At 41.6% G+C, this 15,568-nt stretch overlaps 1 protein-coding gene across 1 annotated transcript; it reads left to right on the plus strand.

Annotated features, from left to right (window-relative positions):
• The first annotated feature begins 3,481 nt into the window (after positions 1–3,481).
• On the plus strand, positions 3,482–5,370 carry LOC138883862 (uncharacterized). The gene is made up of 3 exons (XM_070164580.1): positions 3,482–3,791; positions 4,230–4,554; positions 4,746–5,370. Exons 1-3 carry the CDS (start codon positions 3,482–3,484, stop codon positions 5,368–5,370), a joined length of 1,260 nt encoding a protein of 419 aa, XP_070020681.1.
• The last annotated feature ends 10,198 nt before the right edge of the window (positions 5,371–15,568 follow it).

The following is a 15,568-nucleotide window of genomic DNA, read 5'->3' on the forward strand; positions in this document are numbered from 1 at the left end:
CTTAGGATCACCATGAGTTCTCCACAAAGAAGAAGTTAGAAAAGGGTAAGGGACGAGACACCTCCTATGTTCTTGATCAGAGATAAGACCCCGAGTAGTCTCAGTAATTGGTGGGATAGTTTTGCTATATGGGAACAGAATCGAGTATTTAAGCACCTCAAGTTCCTCACCAACCTCATGGGAATTAAGCCTAACAGAGATTTAATCGAGGCTCTAGTAGGTTTTTGGGACCCCGCGAACAATGTCTTCAGGTTCAAAGATTGTGAAATGACACCCACATTGGAAGAATTAGGTGGGTTCACCGGATTGGGGAGAGACCTTCGTGGGAAAAGACCTGCTGCTCCGAGAAAAGTTGGTGTGAACAACTTTTTAAAGAAGTTATGCCTTCGTCGAATTCAAATGGTTTGCTTAAACGAAGGTTGGGTTCCGTCGGAATATTTTTATGACAGATTTGGGGACGAGAAAGGGTTTGAGAACTTCTCGGGCACAGAATTCGTCAACCAGTTGAGTTACGATGCTTGGAGGGAGTTGAGAATCTTCGCGTTCATGATATCATTTCTAGGGATCATGGTCTTTCCGGAGCGTGGTGGGCACATCAGAATTCGATTGGTTGCGGTAGTCTCATATTTGCAAAGTAGCGAGGATCATACCATTCTTCCCATGATTTTGGGAGATATTTTTCGGGATTTGACCCGTTGTCAAGAAAGTGAAGATTACTTTGAGGGATGCAACATTCTGCTGTAGATGTAGTTCATAGAGCACCTTTATCATCATCCAATAGTAGTAAATTTCAATGATGATTGGCTGAATTACATTGGATATCACCCAGGCAGAGCTGCGAGTTGTAATCTTCCAGAGGGGGTGAGGGCTTGGCGGATATTACTTGGTTCATTGAGTGTTGATAGAATCACTTGGAACTATTACTGGTTCCCTTTTTCATACTCATGGGTTTTAGGGGTTTTCAACCCTACGCGCCTTTACGCGTCATGCGCCAGTTAGGGAGAGAGCAAAAGAGGCCCCCAATTGAGGATATGTGCCCGTTCATGTGGGAATTCAAGGGAGAGGAACCTCCAAGGGAGTCATATGCCAGAAGATTTGGTTTGGTAGTCGATTTTTTGATTTAGACGAGATGGTAGATGATCGTGAACGTGGGGAGGTAAGCCTCGCATACCTTGAGTGGTTTCACAACCAAGCTATCCCCGAGCAAAGGACAGAGAGATCCATACGGCACGCAGTTGATTGGGAGAGAGAGATCGAGGTCAGAGTTAGAGAAACCAGAAGGGAAGTGGCGCAAGAGTTCCAATCTCATATTGACACTTTACAAGAAGATAAGGGCATTCTGGAGACAGCCATTGACGTACAACAAGCTGATTTTGAGCAGGAAAAGGCTCAGTGGGCACGAGAGAAGCAAACACTCAAAGCCCAAATTCGAAAGAAGAACATAGTCACAATCGCTCAGCAGCAAGAAGAGAAAGAAACCCAGTTCAGGGTAGTCTGTGATCATGAACGTAGAGGTTTCGCTCCATTAATCCAAGGTCTGAGGGATCAGATAGGGGGAGTTGAGTCAAGCAAAGAGAGCCAGATCGCGGAGTTTGAAATAGAAAGACACCACTACCAAAAGGTGATCAATCAATTAGAAGCGGAGTCGCTAGAAGTTCGGCGCCAGAAAGATATGGCCTTGGACCGCGAGCGTGATGCGCTGGATCTAGCTGAGACCTGTGGCTCAGGAATACATTAAGGGAAAGATCCTCGAGGTAGCCACATATACCTCAAGAGCATGCAGGAGTTGCTAGGGCATGACGCCCGAGCAGTTTGCAGAAGTATCATTGAACGTTGCTCGTCATATATCTGCAGACTTGGAGAGGATATACCGCAATATTGGGGGTCAGCTGCAGGAACAAGAGCCTTGATTACAGTAATGCTGGTGGATTCTACTGCAGAGATCAAAGTCTTCTTTTAGTTATCAGTCCTTTTCATTATGCTTTTGTTGTTTCTAAGTCTATAAGAGTCTTTTGGTATTGTTTTGACTTTTATTCTAAAATGACTATTTGAGTCAGGTTTGGTCTCGTTTATCTTTATGTAACTCTTGATTTTTGAGTCTTGTATCAAAATATTATATAGAAAATCAATGAAAAAGTTTTTGATGTTTGTTTTGTAAAAAAAAATCAAGTGTCTTGCATAACTGAACTACGTAATGATCTGATTCATGCGGCGACATGATACGTAGGCAACCCACAAAAGGCTCGATCAAGTATTCATTTTAAAATGGCTCTAAAGTAAGGGATCAAATAAGGCGAGTGAAAAAAAATAATAAAAAAAAGAAAAAAAAAGAAGAAGGAAATAACAGTGTCAATAAGCAACAAGCTGATAGGCCAGAATGAAACATTGAAGCCTTCCAAAAGCATTTTAGAAATGGTGGCGATGTTAGGAGCATGACATATTACGTGTAATTCATATCTATAAAATGCTTAACCCTAACACGTTTGTTTTCTCTTAAACCAGTAAGTTTAAGGTGGTTGGTTTGTGGTAAATTTGGCAGCACATCATTACTTTACAAGATCTAAGGGACCAGTAGTAATGGATAACAGTGATGAAATCGAGTTGGTCAGTGACAATCCGCAAGGTCAGTCAGTTGAGCAAGAGTCTGAGGAGATAAGAAAATTGAGACAAAAACTGTCAGATGTATATCAAGCTTGGGTTTCCGGTCGACCTCCACCCCAGGGTCCCTCAGAGGGAACTTATACCATACCCCAGGCTACTCAACCACCGCTCCATGCAATGAGAGACCCCATTCTACCACCAAGGTATGTGCCGAACTATAGCCTCAATGCTGCCCCTAGTACCTCTAATATGCGACTTCCAGTCGCACCGGTCAGGAACACCCCTCTCGTCGTGTCTGGTGCACCGGTATATACAATCCCTCCACCACCTCCTGTGATGAGGCCAAATAATGAGCCATCATCTCATGCTTATGATGGAATATACTATTCTCCGAATATGGCTTTTGGGGGTCTCGGCTCCATACAATAAGACTCCTGGATACGAATCACCAGTGGAAAATGAAATGCCTGCCACGACGATTGAGCCAGATGAGATGGGCAGGAAAATGAAAAGTCTTGAACAGAATATAAAGAACATATAGGGATTAGGTGGTTACAAAAGTGTTTCATTCAGTGATCTATGCATGTTCCCTCATATCCATTTGCCACGAGGGTTCAAAACCCCAAAATTTGAGAAATATGATGGACACGGCGACCCTATCGCCCACTTGAAAAGGTACTGCAACCAGCTGAGTGGTGCAGGAGGAAAGGAAGAGCTGCTGATGGCTTACTTTAGGAAAAGCCTTGTGGGGGTAGCTTCTGAATGGTTCATTGACCAAGACATCTCTCACTAGCATGTTTGGGATGACATGGCCCAAGCCTTCATCAAGCAATTCCAATACAACATTGATATTGCACCAGACCGCAATTCCCTATCCAATATGAAGAAAAAGCCGATGGAAAACTTTAGGGAGTACGCCATCAAGTGGAGGGAGCAAGCGGCCAGAGTTAAGCCGCCCATGGATAATCATGAATTGATCACTGTCTTTTTGGAGGCTCAAGAGCCTGATTATTTCCAAAACATGTTGTCTGCAATGGGTAGGCCTTTTGCTGAAGCAATCAAGATAGGGGAAATGGTCGAAAATGGCCTAAAGACTGGCAGAATTGTAAGTCAGGTTGCTCTCAAAGCCACCACCCAAGCGATCCAAAATGGGTCGGGAAGTTTTGCAAATAGGAAAAAGAGAGATGAAGGTTCTATGATGACCTCGGGATCCAGGGAAGTTCAAAGAGGGGCATCGCACACTTATGTGCAAGTTCAGCAGGGGCGATCCAGCTACCCTCAACATTACTATCCCCCGCCAATTCCTCAATACTCTGTGGGCCCACCACAATATACAGTGTTCAATGCTCAATCATATGCTCGGCCTCCCAATCAGTAGGTACGGGCACCAGCTCTAAGGGGCCCCCGACCTCAGCAACAAAATTTTCGGGCACCCTACAATGCTCGCCCCAGGCAGGATTATGGTCTAGAGTAGAGGCCGTCAGAAAAATTCACTCCATTGGCTGAATCATACTCTAGTCTATTCCAGAAGTTGAAGCAAATGGGCGTGATTGGACCCATCGCTCCCCACCACATGCATCCGAATTCACATGGATTTCAAGCAAATACTAGATGTGAATATCATTCAGGTGCCCCGGGGCATAGCACCGATGACTATTGGACTCTGAAAGAAGCCATAGAAAGACTCATTTCTGAAAAATTAATTGTAGTAACGAATGGAGAGGACCCTCCTAATGTGACAAATAACCCGTTTCCGGAACACAACGATGTTCATTTCGTGGGAATGATTGGCCGAGATCAGGAATACAAGCCGGTCGACCAAACAGAAATGACAGTGGGAGCAATTCAAGAAGGAACAAGTCTGGAAGTAAGACCAAGCCGAGATGTGCCGGTGATTGTGAAAGGCACCCCGAACTCAAAAAAGGTAACTTTATTTGTGCCCAAGGTCTCGAGGTTAGAGGTTCGCTCCAATGTTCCAAGCCCAAGGTTATATGTCCTTGGAGGCCATCCCGTCATAAGGCAGAATCGGGGCGGAACGAATGGCATAACAAAGCCGATCATAATCAAACCTGCCGTGCAACCCCATGTGATAAACACAAAAACTGTTCCTTGGAACTACAACAAAATTGTGATGACCTACAAAGCTACAAAGGCAAGGAAATCATAGAGGAAGTGGGGGAAACTGGAGGTTTGACTCGATCAGGGAGGTGTTATTCTCCAGAAGAGTTGATGAAGGCCAAGCAAATCAGAGGAGGCCAATTGCCAATAAAGAAGCCAGTCACTGAAGCAAAGGCAGAAGAGTTTTTGAAGAAAATGAAAGCTCAGGATTACTCAATCATTGACCAGCTAAGAAAGACTCCTGCCCAAATCTCTCTACTATCTCTGCTCATACATTCCAAAGAGCATGCCCATGTACTAATCAAGGTCCTGAACGAGGCACATATCTCAGAGGAGACCACAGTGGATCAGTTAGAGAAGATGGCCAATAGATTTTTTGAGGTAAACAGAATCTCATTTACCGATGATGAACTTCCCGAGGAAGGAGCCGGGCACAATAGGGCTTTGAACTTGATGGTCAAATGTGAGGGGCATTATGTAAAGAGAGTCATGGTTGATGGAGGCTCAAGTGTAGATGTATGCCCTCTCTCTACTTTGCAAAGCATGAAGATCAATACGGATAGAATCCGACCTAGCAATGTTCGCATCCGGGCTTTCGATTGCTCAGCGAGCAAAACTATGGGTGGAAATCAACCTCACCATGATGATTAGGCCGGTGGACTTTGAGATTGTTTTCCAAGTAGCGGACATGGTCACTTCTTATAACTTTCTTCTTGGAAGGCCATGGATCCATACAGCCCGAGCTGTGCCATCCACCTTGCACCAGATGCTCAAATTCGAACATGACGGGCAAGAAATTATTGTTCACGGAGAAGATGAGTCTTCCATTTATAAAGACCCATTAATCCCCTATATTGAGGCCAAGGAAGGGTCAGAGTCCATTGTCTATCAGGCCTTTGAAGTGGTTGTTGTGGACCATGTCGAGGAAGGAAATCCCATTCTGCATCCTCGTCTTTCTGCCACATCTGTAATGGTGGATACAGTTATGATGAGACAAGGTCATGAGCCAGGATATGCAACTAATTGACCCAGACACCATGCTCACCAACTGGGAAGCAACTCCTCTCCCCACAAGGAAGGAGTTATGGTAGTCTGCTTTTGCAGCTTCTTTTTGTATTTTGGGTTACTTTCAGGGTTGTAATCCAAATATCTCAGGATGATTGTTTTGTTTTGATGTTAACCCTTCTATCCTTTTAATTCAATAAAATGCAGTTCAGTTTCCTATTAAGTTTCCTATCTTTTCCTTTTCCTAATTCCTGTCATTTTATTTTCATTTCAATTTTGTTAATGTCGGCTTTAATAACATGACATGCATGCGGAATTCATGCCCAGATCTTGAAAAACTGTCTAATATCGAAATAACGCATCAAGAGGTTGAATATGAGGAAGATGAGATTGTTGAGGAAATAAAAAGAGAGTTGGAGCAATTTGAAAACAAGCCTAAGCCAATAGCATTTCAAATAGCATGTCCATACTACAAGGGATGGATGAAGAGGAAGAACTTGTTAATCAATTGGCAATGGTGGCAGCTAATGCAGCAACAAATAGTCCAGCAGTTCATAAACAAGCATCTACAAAGCAAAAACCAAAACATATGGTCAATAATGAGCGAAAGCTAAATCCAGCAGCACAAGCTTTTCATCTTAACTCATCAGGGATTGGTTCGACTAATGGCCTAGTCAATGGAAAGGAGCCATCAAAAGCAAAAAACGACACTGCACAATGGGTAGAAAGAAGTTTCAAGGATAAAACGGGAGATGGAATAGTGAAGATCAATACATCATGCCAAGAAATCCCATCACAAGATACATTAGTGAACAAGGAACTTAATAAAACTCCAAATTCTCAAGCAGAAGGGTCAAAATCATCTAAATTTAAAGAAAGAGTGTAAGTCTATGGAGGCAGGCTATGGGATGCACAGAGGGAATATGATTCAGATGAGAACGAAGTACCACTAGGAGCACAAGCTGATGAGGAACCAAATGAGAAGGATAAGAAGAAGATGAGCAAAGTGTAAATGAGCAAAGTGTAAATGGAGAGCTCCATGCCAATGACAACAATACAACTGGTAATTTTTTAATAATGGGAGGATCAGAAATTGCTGAGCACAACAATAATTATCAGATAGCAAAAGTCACAGAAATTAGAAACTATGAAGGAAGAGGCTCAGAGGTAAGTGATCCTGGAGGAACAGAAGACGATAAACTTCAGAAATCAAAAGAAGACCCACAAGGACACAACACAACAGAGAAGGAGAAACAACCAAAACAAAAAACAGAAATAATAAATGTTACTGTTACATTGGAGAACAAGCAGTTGCAGCTGTTAAAACGAAGAGAAGAGAAGGCATTGGTCCCTAAAAAGAATGCATTTGGAGCTACATCAGGAGGGAATGAAGACAATGAAGAAGGAGAAGAACCTGGTAGATCAGGATACGACATGGATCACAAATCAACTACCCAACACCTTATGAATGCTGCAAGGTAAGGTGACTTATCACCTACGCAAGTGGAAAAGGCAAAATCAGCAGCAAAAGGTAAGAAGAAGCAACAAAAAGATAATTTTGCAGCCCCAAAACATGGGGTGCACACAAGGAGAACACTAACTAAATCAAACAATCAGTGATGAATGCTCTCATTTGGAATATAAGGTCAGTTAACACACAGCAGGCCTTTGAAAGGTTGACAAAAATGCACAGGAAAAATCACTATGATTTTATAGGATTAATGGAGCCAAAGCAACAAGCAAAAAAACTGGAAAGGTACAAAAACAAGTTAGGACTTACACAAGCAATTTCAAATGTTTCCAACAATATCTGGGATTTCATAGATGAGGTATTTGAGGTAACTGTTATGTACAATATGGTGCAACAATTAACACTACGATCGTTACATACTGAATCGCATGTGGAATTTGTCCTAACAGTGATATATGCTAAATGTGATGCAACTGAGAGGATAGAATTATGGGATTCATTATATGCAATGGCAAGGGATATGGATGCACCATGACTTTTAGAAGGAGATTTCAATGTAATATGGGACGAAGATGAAAAGTTTGGTGGGTTACCTGTCTCTTTGAATGAAATTGATGATTTTCGACACTACGTCAACACTTGCAATCTATTCGACCTTGGATTTAAAGGTAGCATATTTACATGGTGGAATGGGAGAGCAGAGGAAGACTTTATATTCAAAAGGCTAGACAGATGCTTGGCCAATCTTCAGTTCCAACTAACATTTCCAGGAATAGAGGTGCAACATTTGTCAAAGACTGGTTCCGATCATAGTCCAATATATCTGAAGTGTGATATTGAGACTCCACCAATAAAAAAGCCTTTTAAGTTCTTGAATTTTTGGGTGGAACATGCAACTTTTAAAGATGTGGTGAGAGAGCAAGCATGGAGGAGGTATGTAATCCTTATATTATTTTTAATCACAAGTTAAAAAAATTAAAGAAGGCCCTTTCATTGTGGAGTAAGGATACATTTGGAGATATTTTCCAAAAGATAGCAAGCATGGAGGAGGTAGTGATGATTCATGAAGCATAATTTGAAGCAAATCCTACAGGGATGAACATGGAAAGGCTACAAAAGGTTCAGGCAGAATTGATCAAATGTCTTGCACTAGAGGAGAAATACTGGCAACAAAAGGCAGGAATGACTTGGTTCAAGGAAAGGGATAGGAACACTAAGTTCTTTCACGCACAAGTGAGAGGTAGGAGGAAAAGACTTTAGTTTAACAGAATTCAAAATAGTGGAGGAACCTGGATTGAAGAAGAACAAGAAATTGCAGAAGAGGCTATCAAATTCTACGAGGAATAGTTCACAGAAGCAGCTACTCCTTCATAATTTGATATCGTAGAGCATGTTCCTAAGCTGATTAACACTGAGCAGAATGCAGAATTGATTAAGCAGCCAACAAAAGAGGAGGTTAAAGTGGCAGTACTCGAACTTAATGGTGATAGTGCTGGGGGGGGGCAGATGGTATGATAGGCAAATTCTATCATTCTTGTTGGGACATAATAGGGGATGACATGTACGACATGGTGAGGGCTTTTTTCAATGGTCATAAGCTACCCAAGTGTATAACACACACCAACCTAATTCTGCTACCAAAGAAAAAAGAAGTTACCACTTTTTCTGATTTAAGACCAATAAGCCTCAGTAACTTTTCAAATAAGGTTATATCGAGGATGGTACATGAAAGGCTAGTGAAATTTCTCCCAAGTCTGATATCGGAGGAACAGTCAGGTTTTTTTAAGGGCAGGAATATTGTAGAAAACATCCTTCTAACTCAGGAGATAGTGACTGACATTAGGCTTAGGACTAAGGCTGGACCTAATGTCATCCTGAAGCTAGATATGACCAAAGCTTATGATAGATTATCTTGGCTATTCCTAACCAAGGTACTGAGAAAGATGGGATTCACATAAAGGTTGATAGGGATTGTCTTTGGATTAGTTTCAAACAATTGGTATTCTATTCTAATCAATGGTCAAGCTCATGGGTTCTTTAAGTCCTCAAGGGGAGTAAAACAAGGTGATCCTGTATCTCCAACCTTGTTTATCTTGGCAGCAGAAACATTATCTAGGGGTCTCAATGCACTACATACTAACTTGTATTTTTGTGGATTTGGGATGCCAAAGTGGAGTCCAAAGATCAATCATTTGGCGTATGTAGATGACATGCTTATTTTCTCATCCTCAGATGAAACATCTCTGATGCTGATTATGCAAGTGTTGAATACATATGAAGCTGCATCTGGGCAGCTTGTTAACAAGACCAAATCAGATGTGTACCTGCATCATTTAACAGACATGAAAGTGGTCAACAAGGTGGAAAGGATCACAGGCATTCATAGGAGTGAGTTTCCTATCATATATCTAGGTTGTCCTATATTTTATGCAAGGAGAAAGCTGGAATACTATCAGCCCCTAATTACTAAGGTAATGGATAAACTGCAATCATGGAAGGGTAAGTTATTATCAGTAGGGGGCAGGGCAGTTGTCATATCCCATGTACTGCAAAGCATGCCTATGCATCTATTATCAGCTGTAAACCCTCCAAACTATGTGATAAATAGGTTGCACAAATTGTTTGCTCAGTTTTTCTGGAGCAGCTCTATAGGAGGAACTAGTAGGCATTGGGCTTCATGGAATACCGTATGCATGCCAATTGAGGAAGGAGGAATAGGTTTCAGGTCACTGCATGATGTAGCAAAGGCATTATTCAGCAAGTTGTGGTGGAATTTCAGAACAAAACCAAGCCTGTAGAGCTCTTTCGTATGTCAGAAATACTGTAAAAAATTGAATTCTATAATTGTTCCATGGAAAAGGGGGTTTCACATTTGGAGAAAAATGTTGGAATGCAGAGATCTGATTGAACATCAAATCTTTTGGCAAACAAAAAGGGGATCCTCACTTTTTTGGTTTGAAAACTGGACAGGCCTTGGGGCACTATATTTTTTAGTTCCTCAGGACTTTGGCATTGATGAAACGGTACATAATGTACATGATGTTACCTTAGATGGTGAGTGGATGAAGAGGAAGACTTAGGAGTACACATTCTAGAGAAAATCAAACCACCTTCACCTTAGCAGGTTCTTGACATGCCTTGTTGGATGCTGGAAACAAGAGGATATTTCAGTGTAAAGTCAGCATGGGATTATACGAGAAAAAGAGACGAACCAAGAACAACTTATAGGATGATTTGGGTAAAGGGACTGCCTTTTAAAATAGCATTTTTCATATGGAAAGTGTGGAAAGCAAAGCTACCTTTAGATGATTTCTTGAAAAGGGTAGGCTACTGCATGCCATCAAAATGTTGGTGTTGTGTACAGCCTGACGAGGAATCTCTTCAACACTTGTTTTTTAGATCAGAAACTACAAGGAAAACTTGGAAGTATTTTCTATCGAGGGAAGGAATAGCTGTGGAGGGATTAACAATGCACCAAGCAATCACAAAATGTTGGACTGCAAACGTGTGCTTAAGGCTCAAACCAATAATGCAAGCACTCCCCTCATGTGTAGTTTGGGAACTCTGGAAAAGAAGAAATAGTATGAAGTATGTTGATACTGTGACAACTAGCAAGGTGATTTATCAAGTTTCATCAAATCTCCAGGCATTGGTGAAAGTGAGAAAGCCTGGGATGGACATGGTACCTCACAAATGGCAAGATATATTATCTATGATGGAAAATTTCACTCCTAAACTTAAGGTTACCAAAGTCATGTGGGAATTTCCAAGTGCAGGATGGCTAAAAGTTAATACGGATGGTGCATCGAGGGGAAATCCAGGCAGGATCTCAATAGGTTTTTGTATAAGAAATGAAAATGGTGACATAGTCAAGTCAGTAGGGAAGGAGATTGAGGAGACAACAAACATAGTAGCTGAAGCGAAGGCCATGGTAGAAGCACTAAGGTTCTGCAGATTTCAACAATACTCTCATGTATGGCTTCAAACTGACTCATTGTTATTAAAAAAGATAATGGATGGGATCTGGAAACCACCATGGATCATATATGAGCAGTTAGAGGAAATGATGCAACTAATGAATGGGGGCAATTACACAGTTACTCATATTCATAGGGAGGGCAACAAGCTGGCAGATCACTTGGCTAATTATGCTTTAGATCATGGAGAAATAGAATGCCAACAATTCTGGCATCTGGATGCACATGGAAGGAGGTTAGTTAATGAAGATAAGATGCAATGTCCAAGTCTAAGGGTGAAGGTGGACAGGAGATAAGAAGAAAAAAGAAAATGAAAAGATTTCAATCCACTACGAGGACATTAAAGTAGGTGAAAAGGGGTTTAAAGAAAAATGGGATGGATCGAGACCTTCTCAAAATGGGAGCATGGAAAACATGATGGGCATGTCAAGTTCTGCACACAAGATGCCATTTCGATTGGAGGTTGCACCAGCATGCTAGGGAATTTAGAGGATTTGCAGGTTTATAATTGTTTAATGCTGGAAGATGAAGGCACTCGAGAACTGGTCATACGAGTGGAACAAACATCAAAATGCGTGTTGGAAACATAAGACAAACCAAATGCTCGACATAAGCTGGAAGCTCACGTTCTGAAGAATTACACACACATGGGCTCATCAACCAGCGTGGTGGAAAACTCGTTTTCGAGGAAACCTGACCATACATTCGCAACTTGTTATTTTGTTAATTGCACGCTTGTTAAATTGGAGCATATGCACGCCTTCATACTTGGGAAGCTACAGATTAAATACTAAAAGGAGGTCTTGAGGCTATCAAAAGCCATAGAAGCATGCATAAATTTCCAAAAAGAAGAGGCTTTTCAAGCATGCCTCACAACCTTTTATTATAATTTTAAAGCATTCTCTTTGGGACCACATGCTAAGCCTGTTGCTTGTTAAAGCTTATGCTGGACCGATTTTCAAGCAAAGCATTGAAGCCAACGAGGAGCAGCATTTGCATTGGGTTTCCACACTCAAAAACACGGTTTATTTAAGTTTATTTTAAAGCTTTTGATCATTGGGACATAAAGCAATGCATGAAGCTTGGTACAGCTTCAGATGGAGCACCTTAAATGCATGCATTATTCCTTTAAATGCACGCAGACAACAAGGAGTAGCTCCTTTAATGCACGCATGCTAGGGTGAAAGTAACGTTTTTGAAGGAAACAAGAAGGCATGAGTATGGGGATTACAACACACGTTTTTAAAGAGAGATCTGGAGCAAAACAATGGGTAACACCACTTTATCTTGGGACTTTGAATCAAGGAACTAAGTCATGCAAGCATAGAGGAAATGGACAATATTGGAAATGCCAAGGCAGGCGTGGATGCAAATGGTGGAGATTGATGGCCAAAATGCATACATGAATGGGGGACATAATCCATCAACTAAACAGACTTTGTAATGGCTATCGTCCGAGAAGTTTAACACTTTGAGGGCTGTGATTTTGAGCTACGAAGCAGATGCTTCGAGCAGTCATGCACAATTGAGAGGCTTATGGTGACATTGGAATGCATACACGTAGGCACAACATGTTGCGGCATGTGATTCGCTGACGTTTGCTTCTGTTTTACAGTAAAAGAGGACAAATATGAACTAGGCAATGGTCATTTTGGATAAAAGCACTAGCACATGATCAAGATGCAGCAAATGGCTTCGAATTGTTTCATTTTAGATCAAATGTGATATCAAGGTTGGGTTTAATGCTCAACATTGATACTAGGCGTCATGTAAAATTAAAATTTTATCACTTTCGTTATGTTAGAACACCTGACAATGTATTTTTTTATTTTAATTTATATATATATAAAAACTAGCCCTAGGCGCTTGCCTAGCGGATTGCCAAAAAAAAATAAAACTGAGACGATTAATATCGGAAGTCCTGAAGAAGTTAGAGAAACGAAGATAAGCATTCACACTGAACAAAAAACCAGAGATATCTTGATTCAACTTTTATTTGAATATAGAGATGTGTTTGCTTGGTCTTACGATGATATGCCGGGTTTAAGTGCTGATCTGGTGGTTCATAAGCTTCCTACATATCCTGGTTTTCCACCAGTCCAACAAAAGCAACGAAAATTTAAAATAGACATGAGCGACAAAATCAAAGAAGAAATAATGAAGCAACTAAGCGCCAATGTGGTCAGAGCTGTCCGATACACCATCTGGGTGGCAAATGTTGTGCCTATGCTAAAGAAGGATGGAAAAACCAGAGTTTGTGTCGACTATAGGGACCTGAACAAAGCAAGTCCAAAGGATAATTTTCCTTTACCAAACATCCACATTCTTGTAGATAATTGCGCAAAGCATGAGATCCAATCATTTGTGGATTGCTATGCTGGGTACCACCAAATTCTAATGGATGAGAATGATGCAGAAAAGACCGATTTCACCACGCCATGGGGTACTTATTGTTACAGGGTCATGACATTCGGTTTAAAGAATGCAGGGGCAACTTACATGAGGGCCATGACCACCATTTTTCATGACATGATGCACAAAGAGATTGAAGTATATGTCGATGATGTCATCATAAAATCAAATACACAAGCCGATCACGTGTGTGATTTGAAAAAGTTCTTCGAACGGCTTCGTATGTATGACCTTAAGCTTAATCCAGCCAAATGTGCATTTGGGGTCCCATCTGGGAAACTCCTCGGTTTTATAGTCAGCCGGAGAGGCATCGAATTGGATCCATCTAAGATAAAGTCCATTCGAGATCTGCCACCCCTAAAGAACAAAAAAGAGGTCATAAGTTTGCTCGGGAGGTTGAACTACATCAGTAGGTTCATTTCTCAGCTCACAACCACGTGCGAGCCCATCTTTAAGTTGCTGAAAAAGGATGCCGCTGTCAGATGGACTGACGATTGCCAAAAGAATTTTTTACAGGATCAAAGATTATCTGTCAAAACCCCCTGTACTGGTCCCACCTAAACTTGGTAGGCCTTTGTTTTTATATCTATCAGTGATGGATAATTCCTTTGGATGTGTTCTGGGGCAACACGATGCAACAGGCAGAAAGGAACATGCAATATATTATTTGAGCAAGAAGTTCACCGATTATGAGGTTAAGTACACCCTTTTAGAAAGGACATGTTGTGCCTTGACTTGGGTCGCTCAAAAGTTGAGACATTATCTTTTGGCCTACACTACTTACCTCATATCTAGAATGGATCCCTTGAAGTACATCTTCCAAAAGCCAATGCCCACTGGCAGGCTCGCAAATTGGCAAATCCTGCTCACAGAGTTTGATATCGTCTATGTGACTCGCACCGCGATGAAAGCACTGACTTTGGCAGATTATTTGGCAGAGAATCTAGTTGATAATGAGTACATGCCACTTAGCACATACTTCCCGGACGAAGAGGTCAACTCGATAGAGGAAGTGGTTCCAGACGATCACCCTGTATGGAAAATGTATTTGATGGGGCTGTCAATATCAAAGGAGTTGGGATTGGGGCAATCCTCATCTCACCTATTGGACACCATTACCCTGCGACGGCCCGACTTCGGTTCTTCTGTACTAATAATATGGTAGAATATGAAGCTTGTATCATGGGTTTGAAAATGGCCATCGATTTGGATGTGCGTGAACTATTAGTTATGGGAGCTTTTGACTTGCTTATCAGGCAAGCCCAAGGCGAGTGGGAGACTCGAGAAATCAAACTTATTCCGTACAGACAATGTGTGCGAGACTTGAGCAAAAGATTAAAATCTATCGAGTTCAGGTACATTCCCCGGTTTCACAATGACCTAGCCGATGCATTGGCTACTCTAGCCTCGATGCTCCCTTATCCAGGCAACACTCATATTGATCCACTAGAAATCCAAGTTCGGAATCAACACGGTTACTGTAATACAATTGAGACAAAACCAGATGGTGAACCATGGTATCATGACATAAAATGATTCCTGAAAATAAGAGAATATCCAGAGCATGCCAAAGAAGATCAAAAAAGAACTATAAGGCGACTCGCCAGTGGTTTGTTCCTGAATGGGGAAATTCTGTACAAGAGGACCCCAGATTTAAACTTGTTAAGATGCATAGATGCTATAAAAGCAGAGCGGATCATGAGTGAAGTGCATTTAGGGGTATGCGGACCTCACATGAATGGATATGTTTTGGCGAAGAAGATTCTACGGGCAGGGTATTACTGGCTTACCATGGAGAGAGATTGCTTCAGATTTGTTCGCAAATGTCACCAGTGCCAGATTCACGGTGACCTGATTCACTCGCCTCCTTCAGAGTTGCATCCCATGTCCTCTCCTTGGCCTTTTGTTGCTTGGGGAATGGATGTTATTGGGCCGATCGAGCCAAAGGCTTCAAATGGGCATAGATTCATTTTGGTTGCAATTG

This window comes from Nicotiana sylvestris, chromosome 12 (assembly GCF_000393655.2).
Source record: "Nicotiana sylvestris chromosome 12, ASM39365v2, whole genome shotgun sequence".
NCBI classification, from domain to species: Eukaryota; Viridiplantae; Streptophyta; class Magnoliopsida; order Solanales; family Solanaceae; genus Nicotiana; species Nicotiana sylvestris.